The sequence below is a fragment of the Andrena cerasifolii genome, chromosome 5 (assembly GCF_050908995.1).
Source record: "Andrena cerasifolii isolate SP2316 chromosome 5, iyAndCera1_principal, whole genome shotgun sequence".
NCBI classification, from domain to species: Eukaryota; Metazoa; Arthropoda; class Insecta; order Hymenoptera; family Andrenidae; genus Andrena; species Andrena cerasifolii.
In genome coordinates, this window is record NC_135122.1 from 239002 (window position 1) to 263857 (window position 24856).

The 24856-nt window shown below is 41.4% G+C and overlaps 1 protein-coding gene and 1 long non-coding RNA gene across 8 annotated transcripts in view; one reads left to right on the forward strand and one right to left on the reverse strand.

The window, feature by feature from the left end:
• The window catches only part of LOC143369402 (uncharacterized), a 119309-nt gene that overhangs the window by 56738 nt on the left and 37715 nt on the right, over positions 1 to 24856 (reverse strand). The window lies entirely within an intron of this gene.
• The window catches only part of LOC143369376 (KICSTOR complex protein SZT2), a 391751-nt gene that overhangs the window by 37149 nt on the left and 329746 nt on the right, over positions 1 to 24856 (forward strand). For 4 of the 5 annotated variants that reach the window (XM_076813233.1, XM_076813234.1, XM_076813236.1 and 1 more), the window contains exon 2: positions 22024 to 22341. In XM_076813233.1, the coding sequence (XP_076669348.1) occupies positions 22024 to 22341 (318 nt within the window). Of the gene's footprint in view, positions 1 to 22023; positions 22342 to 24856 lie in introns of those variants that run through there. The other variant, XM_076813237.1, reaches the window with a different exon arrangement.

Here is a 24856-nt window from a genome sequence, read left to right on the forward strand (position 1 = left end):
CGAAACTTAGTTTCCTCGATACAGCGAAGGGTCCGGGTGATGACGGTATTCCTCCCTTATTTCTTAAATATTGCAATTTCTCGCTTTTTCGGCCACTGTTTATCATTTTCAATTTGTCTTTGTCGCTTGGATTGTTCTCTGCAAGGTGGAAGAGTAGCGTCATCACTCCCATTTTCAAGAGCGGAGATAGATCCAAGGTTAATAACTATAGACCTGTATCAATATTGAACGTCTTACCTAAGATTTTCGAACAATTCATCGTCGAGAGGCTAACTCCTTTTTATGTCAATTTTATTAACGATAATCAGCACGGTTTTGTGGGTGGAAAATCAACAACTACCAAGCTTGCGGTTCTCAACAGCTTCAGCTCTAGTGCGCTCGATGTTAACTCGCAACTGGACGCGATATATACAGACTTTTCTATAGCGTTTGATAGGGTAGACCATTCTACGATGATTCACAAACTTCAAAGCTTTGGCCTTACTAATCGCTTCACAAACTGGATTCCAAGTTACCTAAGTGGGCGTACCCAAAGCGTGCGTATTTTAAGTCGTATGTCAATCCCATTGCAGGCAACCTCGGGCGTTCCGCAGGGCGTGCATCTTGGACCTCTTCTTTTTAATATATTTATAAACGATGTCGTTCATGAACTGCAGGATTCTGAGTCCCTAATATATGCTGATGACCTTAAGCTATACAGGGTGTCCCAAAAATGTCGGAGTTCCTTGAAAGGGGTGACTCAGGGGGTGATTTGAAACAACTTTTTCCTTAGCGAAAATATTGTCCGAAGCTTCGTTAACGAGATATTAACAAAAACCCCTGACCAATCAGAGCGCGCGCCTTCCGCCCGAGCTCCCGTTGTAGCGTTGGCTACGCGGCAGGCGGCTGCGCTTGTACTACGAAGGTATGAACAAGCAAGTTGGCATGCACCGAAGGAAATCGCGTTACACAGTTTTATTTTAAAGCGGAATCTTAAATAATAATTGTTTGAAGTGAGAGGACAAGAAATACGCAAATTTCGTTTTCAAATAAGGCATAAACGAAAAGGTAATGTAACAAAAAAAGTGTGACAAGTGATCATAATTCGGTATTGAGGTAAAAATCCGTAGTTTAATCACGGCCAACAGAACTAAATTTAAAAAAATAATATTAGGTGTATGAATAAATTCTTTCAGACTGGATTTACATAATCGGTATAAAGCAACCGAATTTCTATCGCAGTGATATTCGTAAGCTACCAGAAAATTGGCAAAAGGTAATTAACAATAATGGAAATTATTTCGATGATTGAGTTGTTTTTATTTATTTTTTTTTTAAATCAAACTGTTATTGAACCCTAAAATCGAACAGAATTTATTTCTACACCTAATAATCACTAATAAATTAAATAACACTCACCCCTACGGGCATTCCTTTCCTTCCTTTCCTTCCTTTACGGAAACCTATGTCACTAAGTAGGTCACTGTGCCGATCCTGGTTATCGGTGGACGAAAAGATTTATGGTAGGGTTGCGCCCACTGCTCAGCTGATCGCAGGTATAACACCACCCGAAGGTAAGGATCGCAACGTCAAGTGCATCCGGGTTAATGTACCGAATATTCACTTCACTGCACGGCCACTAACACTGATCACTTAATTTACTTTTCATGGAACGTGTTGTTCCTACGTTATAAAATTGGTGGCCCCGAAAGGGGCCGATTACTGTTAGTTCAGCAGTTGCTCGATGTGACCACCCTCAGCGTCTATGCACGCCTCAGTGCGTACAATCACTTGCCTTTGGACGGCCAGCAATGTTTGTGGCGTAATATTTGCTACTGCAGCGTGAATTCGAACAACTATGTCTTCCAGTGTATCCACTGGCTGATGGTACACCTCATCCTGAAATGATTGTTGTACAACAAATACAAAACGTAAGTAAAAAAAGAATACTTATAAGAAAAAGTAACAGCAATAATGAAATTACCTTCAGGTAGCCCCAGAAGAAAAAATCCAGCGGGGTCATATCCGGTGACCGTGGGGGCCACGCAACAGGACCGCCGCGGCCGATCCATCTGTCCTGGAAGGTTTGATTTTGGTAGTCGCGGGCAATTGTGGCGTAGTGGGGTCCAGCCCCGTCTTGCTGATAGAACATGTTCCGTCGGATCTCATTTGGAATATGGTTCATGAGATCCGGCAGAACATGCTCTAAAAACACTTTATACGCTGGGCCATCCATCCTGTCTGGCAGCATTTACGGCCCAACGATGTACTCGCCACAAATGCCGGCCCATACATTAATCGACCAACGGACTTGTGCTGCGCGTGTCCGAAGCGCTAGTGGATTCTCGTCGCTCCACAAATGCCGATTGTGGGAATTGAAGCACCCTTCCCTATTGAAGAGTGCTCCGTCCGTCCACAATATGTATTTGCAGAACGACGGATTCCGCTGCACTTCTCCCAACAGCCACACTGAATACTCAACCCGCTCGTCGCCATCCCCGGGGTGCAAATGTTGCACCCGTACATAGCTGTACGGATGCAACATGTTTTTCCTCAGAGTTCGGGGTACCGACATTCTGCTGGCACTAGAAGAAAATGCAGAAACATCCATTATTAGATAACATTTGTTTTCATCAATTAATAATTGCTGCAGTTATCTTGAACTGTGACTTACTCTAGGCGACGGCTCAAGTCGCGCACGCCGAGGGTTGGATCTTCGTTTATGGCGTCCAACACGTTCTCTTCTAGCGCAAGGTTCCGCGCGGCTCTGGGTCTACCCACGTTACTGCCACGCGGCATCATCGACCCCGTCGAGTATAATCTTGACGCCAAACGTCCAATTGTACCCTCGCTGGGGGTTTGGATGTGCGGGTATTCCCGTGCAAACGCACGCACGGTAGCACTTGCGTCCCCGTTGTTCCGGGCGTACACCCAGAACATCGCGTAATATTCTTGAGCGGAGAACATTTCTAGGACGAGATTGCTAGCTGACTGATAGAATTTTTTCAAGCAACTTCCTCTACCCCCAAGTAGTTTCTCTCGTTCCATTATGGGTTAACTCCCACCAGGACAAAACGCTTTAGGTAAAAAGAAGCCAGCACATTTTCGAAACACACGTGCTTTGCAGAAGTGCAACGGACGAACCATCCTACACTTTCACAAAAGCCCGTGCTCCGTCCTTTTACTGCCAATGTACCCGTTGCTTCGAGATAGACAGCAGACACCACGTGTTTCGGTTCGAAAGGGCCCGAAGAGAAGAGAAACAGAAAGTTTTCGAGTTACTACAATGAAGAAAAGGCATACCATTCCTGTTTCCGTTTTCCAATACCCTGAGTTGACAAGCTAAGCCATAAATTACCCATAACAAATCGTTCTCTACCGCCGACTCGCAGGACAATACGGTAATAAACCGCGACCCTGGCGAAATGCTTTGGCCGACCAGCCTGATTAATTTTCGGGAACTAGCAATTAAAAAATAATATCCAACATCAATACGCCTCGCGGAGAGATACAGGAAGAAAGGAGGTAACTCGTTTACTGCGCGTAGTCCCGCCTGCTTTGTGTTTCCTTCAAATTAAAGACAGATCCCTTATCTCTCGAGTACAAGCACGCACTCGAATTTCAACACATAAGCACACATCGACGTATGCCGTGCGAGAGAAGGTGGGCATCAGGGAGGAGACATAGCTGTGAAGAGGGCCTCTTCAAGTCAGTGGCCGTTTGGGAGGGATGCAGGGCAGATTGGTTAGGTTACGACCAATCGGAATTCATGCCCACCTTTTCTGGCACGGAATACGTCAGCGCGGGCTTTTGTTTTGAAATTCGAGCGCGTGCTTATACTCGAGAGATAAGGGTCCTGCCTTTAATTGGAAGGAAGGACGAAGCAGGTGGGACTACGCGCAGTCAGCGAGTTACCCCATTTCTTCCTGTGCCACTCCGCGAGGCGTATTTAAAATTAATCAGGCTGATCGGCCAGAGCATTTCGCCAGGGTCGCGGTTTATGACCGTATTGTCCCGCTAGTTGGCAGTAGAAAACTGTTTCCTACAGTTTTGGACAATTTATGACATAATTGGTTACGCCTCGTAGCAGACGTGAACTCGAGGTATCGGAAAACGGAAACAGGAATGGTATGCCTTTTCTTCATTGTAGCAACTCGAAGACTTTCTGTTTCTCTTCTCTTCGGGCCCTTTCGAACCGAAACACGTGGTGTCTGCTGTCTATCTCGAAGCAACGGGTACATTGGCAGTAAAAGGACGGAGCACGGGCTTTTGTGAAAGTGTAGGATGGTTCGTCCGTTGCACTTCTGCAAAGCACGTGTGTTTCGAAAATGTGCTGGCTTCTTTTTACCTAAAGCCTCTTGTCCTGGTGGGAGTTAACCCATAATGGAACGAGAGAAACTACTTGGGGGTAGAGGAAGTTGCTTGAAAAAATTCTATCAGTCAGCTAGCAATCTCGTCCTAGAAATGTTCTCCGCTCAAGAATATTACGCGATGTTCTGGGTGTACGCCCGGAACAACGGGGACGCAAGTGCTACCGTGCGTGCGTTTGCACGGGAATACCCGCACATTCAAACCCCCAGCGAGGGTACAATTCGACGTTTGGCGTCAAGATTATACTCGACGGGGTCGATGATGCCGCGTGGCAGTAACGTGGGTAGACCCAGAGCCGCGCGGAACCTTGCGCTAGAAGAGAACGTGTTGGACGCCATAAACGAAGATCCAACCCTCGGCGTGCGCGACTTGAGCCGTCGCCTAGAGTAAGTCACAGTTCAAGATAACTGCAGCAATTATTAATTGATGAAAACAAATGTTATCTAATAATGGATGTTTCTGCATTTTCTTCTAGTGCCAGCAGAATGTCGGTACCCCGAACTCTGAGGAAAAACATGTTGCATCCGTACAGCTATGTACGGGTGCAACATTTGCACCCCGGGGATGGCGACGAGCGGGTTGAGTATTCAGTGTGGCTGTTGGGAGAAGTGCAGCGGAATCCGTCGTTCTGCAAATACATATTGTGGACGGACGAAGCACTCTTCAATAGGGAAGGGTGCTTCAATTCCCACAATCGGCATTTGTGGAGCGACGAGAATCCACTAGCGCTTCGGACACGCGCAGCACAAGTCCGTTGGTCGATTAATGTATGGGCCGGCATTTGTGGCGAGTACATCGTTGGGCCGTAAATGCTGCCAGACAGGATGGATGGCCCAGCGTATAAAGTGTTTTTAGAGCATGTTCTGCCGGATCTCATGAACCATATTCCAAATGAGATCCGACGAAACATGTTCTATCAGCAAGACGGGGCTGGACCCCACTACGCCACAATTGCCCGCGACTACCAAAATCAAACCTTCCAGGACAGGTGGATCGGCCGCGGCGGTCCTGTTGCGTGGCCCCCACGGTCACCGGATATGACCCCGCTGGATTTTTTCTTCTAGGGCTACCTGAAGGTAATTTCATTATTGCTGTTACTTTTTCTTATAAGTATTCTTTTTTTACTTACGTTTTGTATTTGTTGTACAACAATCATTTCAGGATGAGGTGTACCGTCAGCCAGTGGATACACTGGAAGACATAGTTGTTCGAATTCACGCTGCAGTAGCAAATATTACGCCACAAACATTGCTGGCCGTCCAAAGGCAAGTGATTGTACGCACTGAGGCGTGCATAGACGCTGAGGGTGGTCACATCGAGCAACTGCTGAACTAACAGTAATCGGCCCCTTTCGGGGCCACGAATTTTATAACGTAGGAACAACACGTTCCATGAAAAGTAAATTAAGTGATCAGTGTTAGTGGCCGTGCAGTGAAGTGAATATTCGGTACATTAACCCGGATGCACTTGACGTTGCGATCCTTACCTTCGGGTGGTGTTATACCTGCGATCAGCTGAGCAGTGGGCGCAACCCTACCATAAATCTTTTCGTCCACCGATGACCAGGATCGGCACAGTGACCTACTTAGTGACATAGGTTTCCGTAAAGGAAGGAAAGGAAGGAAAGGAATGCCCGTAAGGGTGAGTGTTATTTAATTTATTAGTGATTATTAGGTGTAGAAATAAATTCTGTTCGATTTTAGGGTTCAATAACAGTTTGATTTAAAAAAAATAAAATAAAAACAACTCAATCATCGAAATAATTTCCATTATTGTTAATTACCTTTTGCCAATTTTCTGGTAGCTTACGAATATCACTGCGATAGAAATTCGGTTGCTTTATACCGATTATGTAAATCCAGTCTGAAAGAATTTATTCATACACCTAATATTATTTTTTTAAATTTAGTTCTGTTGGCCGTGATTAAACTACGGATTTTTACCTCAATACCGAATTATGATCACTTGTCACACTTTTTTTGTTACATTACCTTTTCGTTTATGCCTTATTTGAAAACGAAATTTGCGTATTTCTTGTCCTCTTCAAACAAACTTCAAACAATTATTATTTAAGATTCCGCTTTAAAATAAAACTGTGTAACGCGATTTCCTTCGGTGCATGCCGACTTGCTTGTTCATACCTTCGTAGTACAAGCGCAGCCGCCTGCCGCGTAGCCAACGCTACAACGGGAGCTCGGGCGGAAGGCGCGCGCTCTGATTGGTCGGGGTTTTTTGTTAATATCTCGTTATCGAAGCTTCGGACAATATTTTCGCTAAGGAAAAAGTTGTTTCAAATCACCCCCTGAGTCACCCCTTTCAAGGAACTGCGACATTTTTGGGACACCCTGTATATCCGTATTTCGTCACTCGCTGACGCTCGTAAGCTTCAATCAACACTTGAATGATTGGAATCCTGTTGTACTGTTAACTTAATGACTATTAACTTATCAAAGTGTTGCGTAGTGAGATTCTCTCGTCGAGAAAGAGTGATATTCTTTCCATATTCACTTATTGGTTCTGTTCTTTCAGCCGTCGACACCATATGCGATCTCGGGGTTGATTTTAACAGCCATTTCGATTTTAACGAACACATTAGCCATATTTGCAACTCCGCAAGAAAAACACTTGGGTTTCTGAAGCGTTCTGCGATACACTTCTGGAATCCGTTAACGTTGAAAATCCTGTACTTTTCTTGAGTTAGAGCTCAGCTAGAGTATGCGTCGCAGATGTGGTCCCCGAGCACTGTCTGCCTGAAGTATATGGTTGAAAAAGTTCAGCATACTTTTTTTGCGATTTGCGTCTTACCAGTTAGGGAAGCCTCTGAGTTTTTTGTCTCACGACTATACCGATATAGCAACTCAGTTGAACATGGCGACACTGGAAGTTCGTAGGACAACCAGCGATCTTGTATTCCTGTATAATTTAATTAATAGCCACATAAAGTGTCCGAGCCTGCTAGGAAGCGTGAATTTTTATGTTGCACGGAGGGCTCTTCGTCAGAGCCCTCTATTCTGTGCAAAACAGTACAGGACCAATATTGGTCATCTGGATCCAGTTACTCGGAGTTGTAATTGCTTCGACAAACTTAATAGCGACTCTCACTCTCTTGACCTTTTCTCTGGATCCCTGGCATCCTTCAGAACATCAGTGTTTAGGTATCTTGTAGGCGGTCAGAGGTGACACTACTTTGTACACTTTGTATATATGTATATATTTGTAAGCGTAATCAAAGTTAAGTGCAACGACTTGTAACCTAGTAGTAAGTTTTTCTTATTTCTTCTTATGTTTGTAATAATTGTATTTAAAGGGTTATACCCGTTAATAATAATAATAATAAATCAGGCGTCATTAAAATCGTGCACAATTCATTAATTGTAACTACTTAGTTGGCCAATCCATGTATTTTTCAATTGATTGATGGGAAACTCTGGTTAAGTACATCGCAATACGAAGCTAATATTCTAGGCCTCAGAATCTTCGGTATTGTCAATATTGTAGTTGAAATGCGTGCCTGACCGCGTTATGACTTGAGACCCTTCAGAAGCGAGCGCTCGACAACCGAAAACCATGGAGCCATAAAAGACATGGATTGCACTAGCCATTAAAAACGGAAAAATGTGAAATCAGATTCCCGATCGAAATGATACCAAACCTGATTTAATTTGAACTATAATTAACGATATTAGGTATAAAATTAATTTGCAAAGCCTGTTTCGATAAAAGTAGTCCGATTTAAATAATTTGTTTGTCAATTTAATCGGAAGAATGCAAGGAATCCATCGGTGTCACTTTCATATTAATACGACGAAAAATAAAGAAATTCCGTTTCTGTATAATCGATGAAAAATCGCCGAGCAACTCTGCGCTGCAGTTTATACGGGTGAACGATACAATGTCGCTCGGCTCGGGAAGCCGGCGGCTTCGATCAAAGGCTCTTGAGGCTCGCCCAAATCGAACTTCGAATAACTTTCGAATAAAAATACGAATGAAACTGAGAAAATCATTTGGAGCTTAAAATGAATGCCCATCGAATAAAAAAATCATACTTTGCCGTCGAATGAATCCCGTCGAATAAAAAAGTAATTCGAGGTGCTTGGAATAAAAATAACTCAAATTATTTTTATTCGACGACTCGCGAATAAAATTTTTGTCTTTTGAAATAATTTTATGCCCATCTCTGCATTAGCACCACCCAAAGGTCGCCACGAGTTGACGAATGCGTGATCGGATTTACACTTCATTGCGTGTGCGTCAGCATGGAGAGATGAGACCCCGCGGTTCGTCACTCCCGCAGTATTTTCTGACTCCAAACTCTCTCTTCCATGCGTGTGTGTATGAGGGAGTACAACGGGGCGCAGAATCTCGTCCACGTACCGCGCAGCGGTCAGCCCACCAGGTGGGAAGACAATGAATAGCGTACGTGAGTACCGTGTTACCTCGGCCCAAACCATAACCGATCCACCATTGAACGCAACGACCGGCCTTGTATGGTTGGCATTATGGCGTTCAACACGACGACGCCAGACCCGAACCCGTGGATCATACCCGTGGAGGCAAAATGGGGACTCGTCAGTAAAAAGGATATTTGCCTATTGTCGCTGACCTCAATGCAAGTAATGCCGAGCGTATGTCAAACGCTGCCGTTGATGTGTGCGAGTGAGCAACGGGACTCGCATTGGACGCCTCGAACGCAAGCCAACGTCTCAATCGACCCCTGATGGTACTACTGGAGATCGGACATGGCGGATTCTGTCTGCGGTTCATAAATTGTCCCACAATAGCGGCGTGCAGTGACGATTGGCTCCCGAAGAGCATGTCGGATAATCATTCTATCCTCTCGAGAACTTGTCGCACGTCTGCACCCTTGCCCTGAGCTGCGAGAGTACTGTCCATTCTCTCGAAATCGAGCATACAGACGGTTGACAACCGATGGACTAACACCAAAGGAATTAGCAACTTGTCGCTGGCTGTGGCCCTCCTCCAACAGAGTCGCAAGCTGAGCGACTTCGTACTTAGTTACGTGACGTCGGGGCATAATTCGATGCAAAAAAAAAAGAAGTACGCTAAAAGTCAAATCTAAAGTCGCAAGTTGCTGCGTGAGTAGTAGGCTGTGGCGCAGCGTCTCGTCTGGCTGTGTTGGCGCATGCGCAGTAAGGCGTAGGTCCGACCGCGCATGCACCAACTCATAGCGCACTTTGGGTAGTGCTAATGCCAGTTATTGAAGTACAGTTTCCGTCATTGCGAAAAGTTTGGATAAAAATGTTATCCTTACATTTTTTAAATCTATTCTTTTTACTAATATGACATTGAACTAACAAAAAAAAAGTGCAACAATTGTTCAAGAGCCGCGAGCACAAAGAAAGAGTTTTGAAGAAAATCATAACGTAAAACAGGTGATCGTTCAATTTTTTAGACCATATCGCATGTTTGACATTGAGGACATACGGAAAAAAAATCTGATCGATTGTGCAAAGTGTTTAAAGGGTAGTTTTACCTCTCAAGAACGTGGACACTTGAATGATTCCATAATTTCCCTTGAAGTGGCATCATGTTTTCTAAAAAATGGCAAATATGCAATTTTTGGGTTTATTCTAAAATGGATTTAATACGATTTAAAAAAAAACCTCATCGAATTGGCAACTAACGGTTCTGAAAGGAAACATTTTTATCTTTTCAAAACACTCTTGAAAATTTGTCTACGATCATGAGTTCGCAAGTTACAGGTGTTCAAAGTGAAAAGTACCTTTTTTGCTTTGATCGCGAATAACTCGGTCAATAAAAATCACTCAATAAAACACCAACAAATGAAATGAAACGGAAATGTTTGCTCTATAGGAGCAAAAAAATTGTTTGTCCGGTGCATACGTTCAAACTAGGTAAAAAACTTCGTTCCCTGCACTTCATCTAGATAAAACAATATCATAATGGATGAAAAAAATTAAGTCCTTGGTTTAAAAACTAGAAACTTCAAGCTTTATAATGCGTGTTTTAAATATTTTTCGCGACCATTTTTCGCAGAGATACAGACATTTGAAAATGACCAAAATTTTCGAGAAATTATATTGTTCCTTTAATTTTTACGCGGAGTGTATATGTAGAATCACGGAAAAAAGGGAAGCCTCGGGCGGGACTCGTACCCGCGATCTCCAGATTCGTTGCGCGCTGGCCAGTTAACTTAGGGCGGTATTCCCAAACGTTTCTTAAGCAGATGCTTAAGATCATTTTCTAGAAGACGATCCTATTTCACTTAAGACATCAGGAATTCATAGACGTTGCTTAAGATGATCTTAAGCATTTGCTTAGAATAAGCAATTGCTTATATCTAATAAGATTATCTTAAGTCACGTCTATGAATCTAGGCGGCATCTCAAGCAAATGCTTAAGACGATCTTAAGTTTAAGACGATCTTAAGTTTAAGACGATCTTCAGCTTGAGACACGTTTGTGAATACCGCTCTTAGCCACGTCGGCTACCGCCGATTCCCCCGATCTTGCTTATTCCGTGCCCTTTCTTATGGTGGGGGTTCCTGATCCCACACTCGGCCCTCCTGCGACGAACATTCGACCTCGAATGTCATTGTCGCACAACGTAATGTGTCACTTATTTTTCGCACCGCTGACACACCTTCTAGGACCGTAGTGTCTCTTATTTTTCGCGTCGCAGACACATCGTACGACCTTACAGCTTCGTGTGGCGATCGGTGCTCCTCCCATCCCACTTTTGACACCAAATGTAGGATCACAGAAAAAAGGAAAGCCTTGGCGGGACTCGAACCCGCGATCTCCAGATTCGTTGCGCGCTGGCCAGCTGACTTAGCCACCTCGGCTGTCGCCGACTCCTCCCGGTCTTCCGTGCCTTCTCTTATGGTGGGGGTTCCTGATCCTTTTTTTCTGCACAGAAATGGTAACACCGATAGATGCGCGGCTGCCTTGTGAACGCGAGAGGGAGCTGTTTGCTACTTCCATATTCTATTCTGAATGTGGAAAGAAATTCTCAGCTGTTGCGTTGTACTTGTAAAAATTTAAACGGAAAGTCTGCTGGTATTGCAAACGTAGAAAATTCATTATAGGGGTGACCGGGGTAGGTTGTAACACGGGGTAAATTGTAAAACAATTAAAATCTTTTGAACGCCAAATCTGGCAACCCACAGCATGCGAGAGCCGCTTGACGATATTAGCACCGTCGGTTTTGATGACATAAACGAGCGTTATTTATTCATTCTGTGGTTACAGCCCAGAATTTTAGTACGTAGAGCACGTAATTAAATTTTGTCTTAGCACTTTTATTGCAATTCACCGTCATTAGAAACCGTTTAAATTTTTGCTTCTTGGTCCCAAACGAATCAGTACACATTGGTTTATTATAATGTGTACGCATTTTAGTAATTTAATGTTTAGTTTTTCGTTTGCTGAGATAAAATACAAAAATTCAAGCTGGGGGTAAATTGTAACATGTTTCTACTTACTCCGCTCTAAATGGTGATAAAGCAAACATGCTATTTGCTGACACACCGGAAAAAGATGTTCTAGACCAGGGCTGCACAGGGTGCTGTTTTCAGCGTCTAGCGGCGAGCAACCAGCCGTGTGTCGAGCTGTCCCGTTGCTAAGGGTAGAATCAGTGAGGAGAACTGCAGTAGTGCAGGTGCTGTAGCGGTTTGATGGCTACTTCGCCTTCATATTTGTGAGGCGACATTTCTGTAGTTTCGGTACGCTTGGGTTTCCCCCCGCAGGCCTGGGTGAGTCAGGCTATGGCCACGTACGCATCTGGCGGCTATACTCGCCCAGGTCAGGGTTTTTCCCAGCGCACGGAAGCGTTTTCGCGCCAAAATTTCCCGCACATTTTCGGCGTCGCTTGAGAGACGCGGCCCTCTGCGGGGACTGTATAAATAGTCCTCCAGAGGTGACGCGCGCTCTCGCTCACCTGGAACCGCCTGTAGAGGTGGTGTCACGCACCGTATTGCATACAAGTTTTCATCATATATTCAGCAATTTCACATTGTATCGCCTTTTCGCGTATTAAATAGAGTGTGGTGTAAGAGTCTATCAATAATCATTTCTTTTACACCCCTCAGTGCGAATTCAAACGACCTGAAATGAGCCACTCGCATTCTTTACGAAAACGAAAAAATGCCGCTGCGAAACGCGCGCCTATGAGCACGCACCTACATTACTGCAATTCTCCTCAATGATTCTACCCTTAGGAACGGGACAGCTCGACGCACGGTCGGTTGCTCGCCGCTAGGCGCTGAAAACAGCCCCATGTGTAGCCCTGCTCTAGACGAACAATAGAACAACCGAGAATCCAAAAAGTAGAAAAAAAGGATGAAGGCAAAAGTAAAGAAAGCGAAGAAAAAGATTTTGATAGAATCAGATGAATAAGCAATGATTGTTTAACACATGTATATAAAATGTTTAATAATGATTTGTGGTTTCGTTTATATTTTTTAGAAATGTTTATTTGTGTTTATATTTATACTTAAAAAAGTAAAACAGATGTGTTTCAATTTACCTCAGATGGTGTTACTTTTTACCCCGAACTGGGGACATTGTAACAAAGCTTCAAATTCGTTTAACAAGGGGAGGACATCATGAGGCACACATCGATTTTTATGAGCCTTGGCACAATGAATTTATGTCGAAAATAAGTAAATAGGTGTCCGAAGGTTTCTGCCAATGGGCCTTAATAGTACTTAGCTATGGGTCCAGAGTAATTGTTGTCTTTTTCGGGTGAATATCGCTATCCTCTTCGAGAGGGCGATCCCAATGTCCTTCCCATAGAGATTTGACAGAGTGTCGAATATAGGATTCTTATTCTATTTAGGGTTATTCCACGCAAATCGATGACTTTTTACACTCGATGTCGGGGGTTTTGTTCAAACTAATATATTAGGAGAGGGAAGTGATTATCATCACTTTGCTGGTTTTGAATGTGTTTAATTTTTGCCTATTTTCATGAAACAGAGTCGTGCTTATGAAATTTTTTTTTTATCTCGGAAACTCTTTATCGTATTGAATTCGTTATTTTTTTATTTTAATGTAGAAGGTGTTTAGATTTAAAAATTAATTTTGTAATTTTGAAAATAATGATCAAAATTTTATTTTGCAAATTTCAAAATATATTTCTTCAGATAGTTTTAGAATTTTTAAGCTTTATTCTGAAAGATTAATTCTTCTCAAATGAAATTAACAAAAATTAACCCAATGCTGTTGATAGTTTTCGAGTTAGAAATTCATAAGTACAGCATCTTTTCACGAACATAGGCAGAAATCGCACAATTCAAAGTCCTATATTTTGTAACTAAGTTCAAAACCCGTTAAACAATGACGCAAACCTTTCCATAATTGTGGTTGATGGAATCTGTTTTATATAGCCAGTGAGGGAGACACAGTTGCGCTTGAAGATAGAAAGAGAGCGGGCGGGCATTGGATCTGTCCTGAACCACGCACGCCGGCCGACGGGCCGCTCAAGTGCCTTCTTTAGAAAATCAGACTTTAGCTAGAGCAGCGCTGTCCAGCGTAAGGGTCCCTCACGCGCCTGCTTCCCCTTCCAATCTTGCTTTGCCGCAGCGCGCCTTCCGTTGTCAAGGAGACAGTGCGACGCTATAATACCCACAAAGGTGTAGCGAGGTCGTAAAATTGGTAGCGTGTGTGTGTTTACATGTTTCGGGTGTCGAAACGAGCGAATTGACAGATATATGCGCAGATAGGGGTAAGGGGCTCGGGCCTCACTCAGGGCCGGCCTCAGGGCTCAGGGCATGCGGCCTGAGACTCAATTCTTACTGATATTCCTACAGTAGTATACCGTGTACGGCCCTGGGTGCCGGGGTATCAAAGACTGCCGCTGCTCGAGTGTTTAATTTACGACCTCGTTATATCTTTGCGGGTACTATACGAAGGTTCCCATGACGGGCTAGCCAGGCTAGCGGCTGGTCTGTCATGGTCGCCTCTTTAGCGTCGCGCGGTATCCCTGGCAATGCGGACGAGAGTGGGAGAACCTCGAGCTTACGCGTAAGCGACCTTGGATACCGCTGAGTTAGAGAATGAGCTAAAGAATGGCGCGCATTTCAACTGCACATTGACAATATCGTAGATTCTAGGGCCTAGAATATTAGCTCTGTAATACGATGTTCTTCACCAGAGTACTGTATTATTGTACTAATTAAAAAATAAATTAATTGGTTAATTAGTTAAAATTAATAAACTGCGCATGATTTTAATGACGCCTAATTTAATTGCACCTACAAACTGAATTACTAATTGTAATTAATACGTTGACGACCAATCGCTCCAATCGGTATAATCAGCGTTGCACATTGAAGACAGATCACACCGATCGGTGCGGTCAGCAGTCAACGTGTTAAAAGAATACTTTTTGAGGTGCAACATAAAGCTGCGCATGCAAATGGTTGGGCTCGGATTATCAGGATAGACCTACCTACCCTACTGTTTTGCTTTCTCGCTGCAAGCGAGGACCCATGGGCCGAAGTAGACCACCCGTTGACAGCCGAGAGCAATAAAACTGGCGGGCCAGATAAAATGTTCATGTTTTTGATAATTGTTGATGAAAGTATTTCTAATGGAGTTTTTAGGGTTTCTCGATGAAAATGATGCCAAACATTGTAGTGAATGTAGTGTGTGTACTAATCATGTATTCATAAGAAAAAATAGACTGAATTGCTTCGCGTTTCGACTCATTTTCGTGGACATAAACTCACCAATTGATCGGTGGTAATACTCTTATCAAGGTGTAATGAGAAATATGATCATTTTCATATTCAGTACTGGATGATTCAAGTCGCCGTCGACAGAGGGTCTCTCGCTGGTGTGCTATTTCACTTGCACTCGGTTTACGTCGTTCAGTCTCCTTGTCAAGCGGTCGGGTGAGGGCTCTGATAAGGGTGAATTTTTTTGGAAAACCAATGTCGCGTCACTCGGGACACCTACTCGCGAACAGATATATGTATGTACGGGAAGAAGCAATGCAATTGCCCGATGACTTGAGGCAACATTTCAATAGGTAAATGCATGACACTCTGAGATCAGGAATTCCCAACCAACCAAGAATCATTCCGAATCTGGAAATTTAAAAAATTCTGAACCTTTGTGAATATGTAGGAAGTGTCCTCCTTATTACAACGCAATTTTTGTTTGCTGCCAAAATTCGCTCTAACGGGGTGTAATTGACCCCTGAAAATTCGGTTATTTTCCAATTTTGTGTTATAACTCGTGAACTGTAAAATAAGTTTTTTTACCAAATGATAGATCTAATTAAAAGAAGTAACTTTTGGCTTGACACTTTTTTTCTATCTCTTACAGTTCGCTAGTTATAACACAAAATCGGAAAATAGCCGAACATTCAGGGGTTAATTTCACCCCCTTCGAGCAAAGTTTGGCAGCAAACAAAAATTGCGTTGTAATTAGGAGGAAATCCTCCACATGTAGACAAAGTTTCAGAATTTTTTTAATTTTCGGGTTCGGCATCTTCCCATGCAAGTGATGCATATGTAAGAACTGGCGAAATTCAACAATAGCTCGTCGTCTAAATTTTACAATTAAAGTATTTATTTGACGTGAATATACAGTTTGTCAGCAAAGTTTTTCTCGATTTGAGTTCTATAGAAGGCCACTTTCCTTCGCCATGGAAAGTCCCCTCTTGTCCTTACCGCTGGCAATCATGCGACTCGCTGAGTTTCGTGGGTTTCGACGCTCCAAACCAGCGGGGCCATAAAATGTTGCGCACTAAGCAGTGGCAAATCTGCAGTTCTGCAATACTAATCAGATCTTTGCGAAAGTGACGTCAATCGGTTCTTCATGTTTTCTCGATTAAATTAGCCCAAAATGATATAATTCGGACCATAATTAAGGAAATTACGTGAAAAATTTGTTTGCAGAATTGAAAGCCCGTTTCGTTAAAAATAGTTCGATTTATATTATTTTCTGTCAATTTAAACGGAAGAATGCCAGGAATCCATCTGTGTCAATTTCATATTGATACGATGAAAAATATACAAATTCTAGTTTTGTATAATCGATGACACATCGCCGAGTAACGGCGATCTCGCGCAGATCGCCATAACGGTTCTCGTCGGTTATTTGAGCTTCCAAGCTCAATGATGCGTATTCTCCCACAAAATGAAACGAAATTTTAAAACTACATCTTTAAAATTAATTTGTTATATTTTTTATATTTAACAAAAACAAAAAATAATTTTATCAATCAATTAAATATATGAATTAAATTCATTTAAAAAAACTAGATATCAATAAAAACGAATAGCATTTCACCTCTAATTAAAAATTTATAATCATTATTCTACATAAAAAATAATTTAAAATTAAAACTTTCAATTTGGAGATTAACACAATTAGTATATATTATTTATTGAACCCTGATATAAAAGGTAAAAAATTATTCTACTTATTTATACTCAAAATTAACCTCTTACAATATCGTTTGCCTGCTTCGGTGCTCCTTTTCTCAACGTTTTTTGTCTCGCTCTCGTTCTATCTGGCTCTCGCCTTCGCAGAACAAGAGTGAGCTAGAAGTGGTGGGGATAGGGCCAAGCTCCTGACGTGTACGCCAAACCGAATTCTTAGCGTAGAAATCCATATATCAGAATAGGTGTGCGGTAGCTCTGAAAAAATGCAGGAGTTTTATTGATCAGAACATTGATTTTTTCTTGATAGCTTCATTTCGTATAGGTCTACGCATAGCTTCGTAATGACCACAACTATTACGCTAACAATAAGAATAAATAACAGCCACACGGCTACGTTCAGGCGGAGCCGAGCAGCGTTTCCGTTACTCTACCATACCCTTTGGGGGCCTCGCAACTCCAACTGACAAATCCACGATCGTCAGATGGTGGTGGCTGATTTCTCCTCGATCGCTGTTTGCGAAAACGAATCGACCGGCCAATATACCTGAATACGATCTTAGGATAAAGATACAATGAAAGATGAACAATTATTCGAAGCCCAAGATGAAAGGCCTTCGAATAAACAAAGGAAACTAATAAATTCCCGAACCTATATAGAATTTTAGATTTAGGGTACACACCCCCTCCCCACCCCTCCCCCAAACCTCGTGTCAATCGACCACTGGGGCTATTCGGAAGTATATCCTCTTATTTAAATAATGCCCATTTCTGCATAGGACCGTAAAGAATTACAAAAAAATCAGGTAGTCAACTATTGATCGGTTTGGAGACTTTTCCTTGTTTCATGTTTTATTCAATAGTCGCAAGAATAATAATAATAGCAATAATTGCAAATAATTGCTGTAACTTCCACATTTTGAAAATATAATATCAATAAATCAATATTTACCAGCATTAGTAAAAAAGTTCCAATCTCTCCTTTTTATTTTAAATGATGTGGCCATATAATTATAACATAAATTTGACAGTGATTTCAAGTGCTGTATGTGTTACAATTAAAACGTTAATTTAGTAAATGTATACAGTTCCATGCAGTTCCTAGTCGATGTATGCCTAAAATGCATATAACTTAAACTGCAATCGTACGAAAATGCATACATTGACTGCATCTACGCGTTTATCGTGGCACGTGTATCCAGCTAACGCTTTAGTCTTGCTATGATTCCATTGCGGCGACCAGCGTCGGAAACGCTCGACGCGCCCACTAGTTTTAGTTAGGTTAAGTTAACATAATAAGTTCCTAGAGGTGCTAGTCACTAGATTAAGAATTTTTAGTATAAGTAGTTGGTAAGACTTAGTGGTAAGGAGAGGAGTTTGGTGGGAAATGTAACAAAGGGCAGAAGGCCTCAGACATCCGAGAGGAGCGTTAATAAAGTGTCGTTTATATCAGTAGCCATCTTTTATTTCGTCGTCGTGTTCGTAATACATCCAAAACTTTCGGCGTCGCTCTCCCATACATCGCCGAGCTATCATATCCGCCACACCATGTTGGGAGTAGGCGCGATCTCGTATCCACTATCTGAACTAAATTTGCCACGTGACTTGCTCTGTATTATCGTCAGTATGGCGGAACTCGTATTTGGGAATGCAGTCACGAAATCACGTTTTTCGTCCTTATATGACAAGATTTTGAGCTGAATAAAGGTTCATTCGAAAGAGCAAGATTCATTGCAGCCCACTCTGGTCATCGTTTAAGTCACAAAACGCTTTTAGTGTCGTTTAGTGTTCTTACAAATTCTTGGAATCTGCGAGTGTATTTTGTCGATTTTTTCTCTACTTTGGACACTCATATTATTAGATATCAACACAATCTCGTTGAACCATGACCAGAGTGGGCTGCATTGAACCTTCCTCTTTCGAATGAGACCTCACCTAGTCCAAAATCTGCTCATATAACGACGAAACACGTATTTCAAACTCATGTTTCGGGCCAGATTGTGTCGGTATACAGCGCGCTGCATTACCCGTGTCTACCTTCTTAAGGAGTCTGCCTACTTTGACGGTCCGAAAAGGAGTGTGATACTTGGGACTTTTTTTTAAAGAGAATCCCTTAAATTATATTAATTGAAAACTTTATGCCTATATTTGTACATATTTAGGCAACCTTAAAAAAAAATAATTAAAAAAATGGTACATAAAACTTTAAACGCGTTTTTCTCAAAACGATGTTTTTCGAATTGGTTAGCATGATATCTCAGAAACCAATCACCCGATTTACTTCAAACTTGGTACGTATCTTCAGTAGATGTCTCATTCTCGTTGTTACTAAAACTAAGTCGCGTTTTGCAAAATTAGACTTTTACAACTTAAAAAATCAGCGAATTTTTTGCAGAAATCGATGTCTGTTTTAGACGCTGCCATGTTTTTTTTACTTTTCAGTATTTCTCATTTTATCTAGTTCAGACCCTAGCCAGCCACATTCATACATATTACACAAATTTTGAAATTTTATATTTTAGACAACTACAACTATGAAGCACTATAACTCTGGAAATGTACACTATTTTTACATACAATTTTTTTTGTCATATTCTCTAAAGATTGACAAATAAAACCACACAGTTGGAAGTAAACATATTTAATGGTTTTGATTTAAAAAATTCCTAAAGTTCGTATCAGTTTTCGTCTGTCAAGGTAGGGCCCTTGACATTGTAGCCTTATTTTTCCGAAACTGTAACTTTAAACATAAAAATATCGCGGCGAGTTCTGGTGGAACTCAAAAAAAAATCGGCAGACTCTCCGCTTTAAAATGCGCTTAAGACATTCGTGTTCCGGTCATCCCTCGCGGAAATACAGCGAGTTAAAGAAAAAGTCGAATCTGTGCAATTTTTAAGCATATTTTCGAAAGGACATCGTACACCGAAATTTTAACCGAATCAAAAAAGTCAAAGATGCGTCTTAAAGTGGAAAGACTGGTCTTTCTATTGCTTCTTTTATGAACGTTCTACGATGATTCATTCGCTTGCTAGGAGCAACTAAAATTAAAAAAAAAAAAGGTTTTTGCTTCAAAGTTGAATAAGTTGGCCAAAATAAATCACACAAGATATATATTCTTCTGGTTTTACAACAAGAAAGTGGTCGTTTTCGACTGGTGTAAATAGAATCTGTGTAAAAATGTTATTCCCCCCTTGGAACATCGCAAAGTTGAAGATTTTTTTTTAAATTGACCAATTGCTCTTTATATCGTTATAACTTTGCCGAAAAGTAATACAGCTAAAATCTGAAAAAGCAGCTGAAAGTAGCGATTCCACGCTTTCAAAACATTTTCGAAAAATCGTTACGACTATTTTTGCCGGAGTTATGATCATGTGAACTTGCCTCTATTTTTCGGGTTCCTAGAGGCGATCCTATGAATAATGTGAGGAGTGTATAACACTTATTTCTTATTTATACTTTTAGAACACGTTACCATAGTTGGTGGAAAAACTGGGATGCTTTGTATATGTATAATATTAGTTCCTCTACCTATAGTCAATGTTCTAGGGCAGGGGTGCACACTAAGTCTGCCCTAGGGCAGTCGGTGAGCTCTCGAGCTCGACCGTGGTATGCTCACGCCCACTCCTCGGTATAATGTCTCGTGGTGGGGAACTCTATGACTGCAAAGGCCGTATGCCTGTTACAACTACAAGCATACTCGCGATAGATATACAAGACCAAACGAAAACGTACAGAATTTTATATTATATTCAGAAAGTTAATTTTAACAAATTCGTATACGTAAATTTGAGTATTTGCATTTGAAGATATCTAATAACATATATGTGATATATACATATACAGTGGGCCACAAAAGTATTCGGATACTTATAAAGTTGGTCCAATATTAGATCCATACGTGAATATACATATATTTCTATGTATAATTTGTTAATATTTATTAATTGTTTCCAAGGAAAATATGGTATTGTCTCGAGCTTCCCATTGTTGCCCCAACACGGTCACTAGAAAGGCCTAGTTTATGCTTTTATGACATCCCCGGCAGCTAAATTATCGCTTGGCCGCGACTTACATACACAGCTCCGTCACCGTGTGCGTTAGCGATCTCAAGCGGTGGGTTAAAATTAACTCAGACACAGGACACGAAGGGTTAATTGAGATTTGAAAAATGTTTAAATTTTTGTATGCAATAATAATAATTTTGTTCAAAGGTATAATGATAGCAGAAAGAAGGGTTTAAAAAATTTTGTTGCTGGCGAACATGATTCTGGGTGTCGTAGTCATCGGAAACAAAAAGCGCAAAATGTTTCTTAATCTATGAGTATGGTTATCGTGTGAACTAGAATGAAGTAATTATTTACAAAAATCCAATTTTGCAACACAGAAAACTAACAAATGCTTTTCCAAAAAATTAATGTTTTCATTTGAAATACAACCATTTTTGTGCTTTTCAACATTATTCATTCAACACGAACTAAAGTTCGTACGATAACCACACTCCTGTAGATTAAGAACATTTGTACGTTTTTTGTTTCAGATGATCACGACATCCAAAATCATGCTCGCCAGCAACAAATTTTTTTTCAAACCCTTCTTATTACTGCCATTATAACTTTGAACCAAATTACTATTATTGCATACAAAAATTTGAACACACTTTTCAAATTTCAATTAATAAAAGTACAGAGATTGGAATTATAATACTCAATACATTTCTTTTAAAAATTCCCCAAAGTGTGCCTTACTTGCGGAGCGTCAAACTCTGGAAACCCCTGCGGCAGTCTGTGACGCTCCGCTCCCACTACTCCAACCGCTCCCCACTCCGTTGGCGGACTCGCTTGTTCTTGAACGAGCTCGAATGTGCGCTCACGCCCGGAATTGGGGGTTCTGTGCATGCCTGTTCTAGGGGGTGATTGTACAGGCAAAAATAAGACGAAAATGAGGAGTGACGAAATTGCGGTAAAGGCTTTGTTTTCGAGAAAATTGACTTTGAATTTCAGTTAAATACGCGTACACCGTAGGCGCGTGAGGGATACACCAGTTGTCCGTAGGATATTCCGCTCTTACCGCGTGCCCCTCACCCGCCTGCGGGGCACTCGTGTTTAGCTGAAATTCAAAGTCAATTTTCTTGAAAACGAAGCCTTTACTGCAGTTTTGTCACTTTTGATTTTCATCTTATTTTTGCCTGTATAATCACCCCTAGAGTAATGCCTACAGGTGGAGTAACACCCTATATAGCAGTAAATGTTTTAGTCGCAAAAAATGTATAGAATTATAATTTTACTTCCATTTTACAGGAGATAACTATTTTAGAAGCGGACACTGTTTTCCTGTTGATGAAAAAAGGTTTCCCTATATCACGAAATGTAAGAGCTCAGTGGATGCTAGAGCATTTGGATAGTGTGATAAATATTCAGTGTCCAAGTTTTAAAAATAAGGAAGCAGCGGAATTGGAAATTGTATCTGTATTACCTAAGTGTAAACCTGAATCTTGGTCTGCTGAAATAAGTCATCAGTTTCATTATAAAGTGACTTCTACAACATCAGTAATATTTTTAGCACACAAATACAGGATGGTGTTTAACTTAGACTTAAGTCCATCTCTTGCAACTGTAGTAAGTATCATGTTTATATAGCGGAATAATAATTTAAAATCTAGAGATAACAGGATTTCTCATCTCCACATACTATCAAATACAGTCCTCTATTTGACCGTTTGATCGAGCTAATCTTGAAAACCACTGGACGGATTGTATGCGGTTTTCACCGTTTTATAGAGCATTTCTTGAGGCAGATTTAGGTGTATGAAATATTAACCTAGGAAAAAAGACTGCCGGGCAGCTACCATTTTACTGAAGCATTTCTCGAAGTGGTGTGGCCGCACTACACTCCGTCCAATGGTTCTCATAGTAAATGCGTGTGTTCTTGCGCCAACAGGTCTTTGTTTGAGGAACACCCTAGATTATTTTAAAATATTAATCCTGATTTTATAGATCAGCGCTGTCCAGCAGTGGGGCCCCTCGCGCGCCTGCTTCCCCTTTCAATTCTTCCTTCTCCACACAGTATTCGCGACGAATAGTAGCTTTGGTTCATTGTGGCGACGCACAGTGGGATACGTAAAATAGGATTCGCGGAAAAAATTCGGTGTTTCTCAATATTTTTTAATCCTTTTTTTTATATTGCTTGTTAATAGACAATGGTTATATGGGTAGGAAGATTAATAAAATTGAAGAATCTATAACATATAAAATAGTAATGAACCCTGTAAACATTCGGTATACAAAAACCATCGTACAATCATACTATTATAATAAAGCTACAGCGTTTGTTTGTATGGACACAAAAATCTCAAAAAACACTGAACCAATCATTACGAAATTTTAACTACAGTATCCTTGAACAACAAAAACAGGCATAGGCTATGTTTTATGACGTAAAATATAATTAATCTGTGTAATATGTACATAAAGAAGTCATGACTCGGCCGGCTGCGATGGGTACTACGCAACGCGCCCGCCAGGTGGCGATTAGGCCGAGGGCTTCTCGCAGGTGGGATACAGCAGTCATGCATATAAGGGTGTGTTTCAATTCACCCACCACTTTTGTCTCACTCTTGTCTGGCGAAAACGAGAGCGAGATGGAACGAGAGCGAGCGAGAGGCACTGAAAGCGAGCGAGGACGGTACGAGACAGACGATGTGTTCATGTTTTGTCTCGCTCCGTCTTTCGGACGCCTGACACTCTGTCCTTTACGTGCGCGATGGTCGCAAGCGCGTATCGTGGGCACGAAACAGCTTCGCAAAATCTTGACGCAGGCCCGGCTCAAGTCTTTTTTACGCCCTAGGCGAACTTTTCAAATTGCACCCTTTATTATAATACATTTATTTGACTTTATTGATGACCTTACTCTGTATTTTTATTTGTAGTTTAAAACAGTTGTAGTGCAATTTGTAATATTTTATTTTAAAGTATATTTTCAACAATACCAGCATTAAAAATACGATTATGCACCTCTTGTCGACTTTCGTCTCTACGCAGTGGCCTATATTTTGCTTATAGGGACAAGCTAAGCTTCCAGGCAGAGATCATTATATACATAGCAAAGAAAGTACATATATAACGCGTCTTAGACTAAATAAATCATTTATACTTTTGAAAAATGAAATTCTAATATTTTCTATTTTATGTACATATTTGTAACAACTATGCCAAATTTCCTAAATGAAAGGAAAGCCAATCTCGACGACCTTCGTACAATTGTATATATCAGCAACCAAGCAACAATAATTCATGCGCAGTCGGAGCACATACATAATTGTACGAAGGACGTCGAAATTGGCCTTCCTTTCATTTAGGAAATTTGACCTAGTTATTACAAATATGTACATAAAATAGAAAATATTAGAATTTCATTTTTCAAAAGTATAAATGATTTATTTAGTCTAAGACGCCGTTATATATGTACTTTCTTTGGCTATGTACATAATGATCTCTGCCTGTAAGCTTAGCTTGTCCCTATAAGCAAAATATAGGCCACTGCCTAGAGCCGAAAGTCGACAAGAGGTGCATAATCGTATTTTCCTTGCTGTTATTGTTGAAAATATACATTAAAATAAAATATTACAAATTGCACAGCAACTGTTTTAAACTACGAATAAAAATTCAGAGTAAGGTCATCAGTAAAACCAAATAAATATTGTTGCGAGCACCGGGTATAGGCCCGTGCATAGCCTGCTGGTGCTCGCAGCTGAAGATAGAAGAAGGTCGGCCCCCTTCAAAAGGACGATCGAGGGGCCGACGAGAAGAGGTCTTGTACCGAACGCCATCGCGTTCGGACGTACGGGTCGCACCTTTGTAAACTATTGGTCTGTGTAACAATATAGTTCAGTCGTGTGTGCGTCCGTGTCTATTATTCTACTCCTTTGCGTCGGGGTGGCCTGCGATGAAAACGCCCCGGCGCAGCAATATATTATAATAAAGGGTGCGATTTGACAAGTTCGCCTAGGGCGCAAAAAAGATTTGTGACGGGCCTGCGTCAAGATTTTGCGAAGCGGTATTCGTGCCCACGGTAAGCGCTTGCGACCATCGCGCACGCTCGCCGCGCACGCAGTGTTCTATCGCGCTCCCCCTT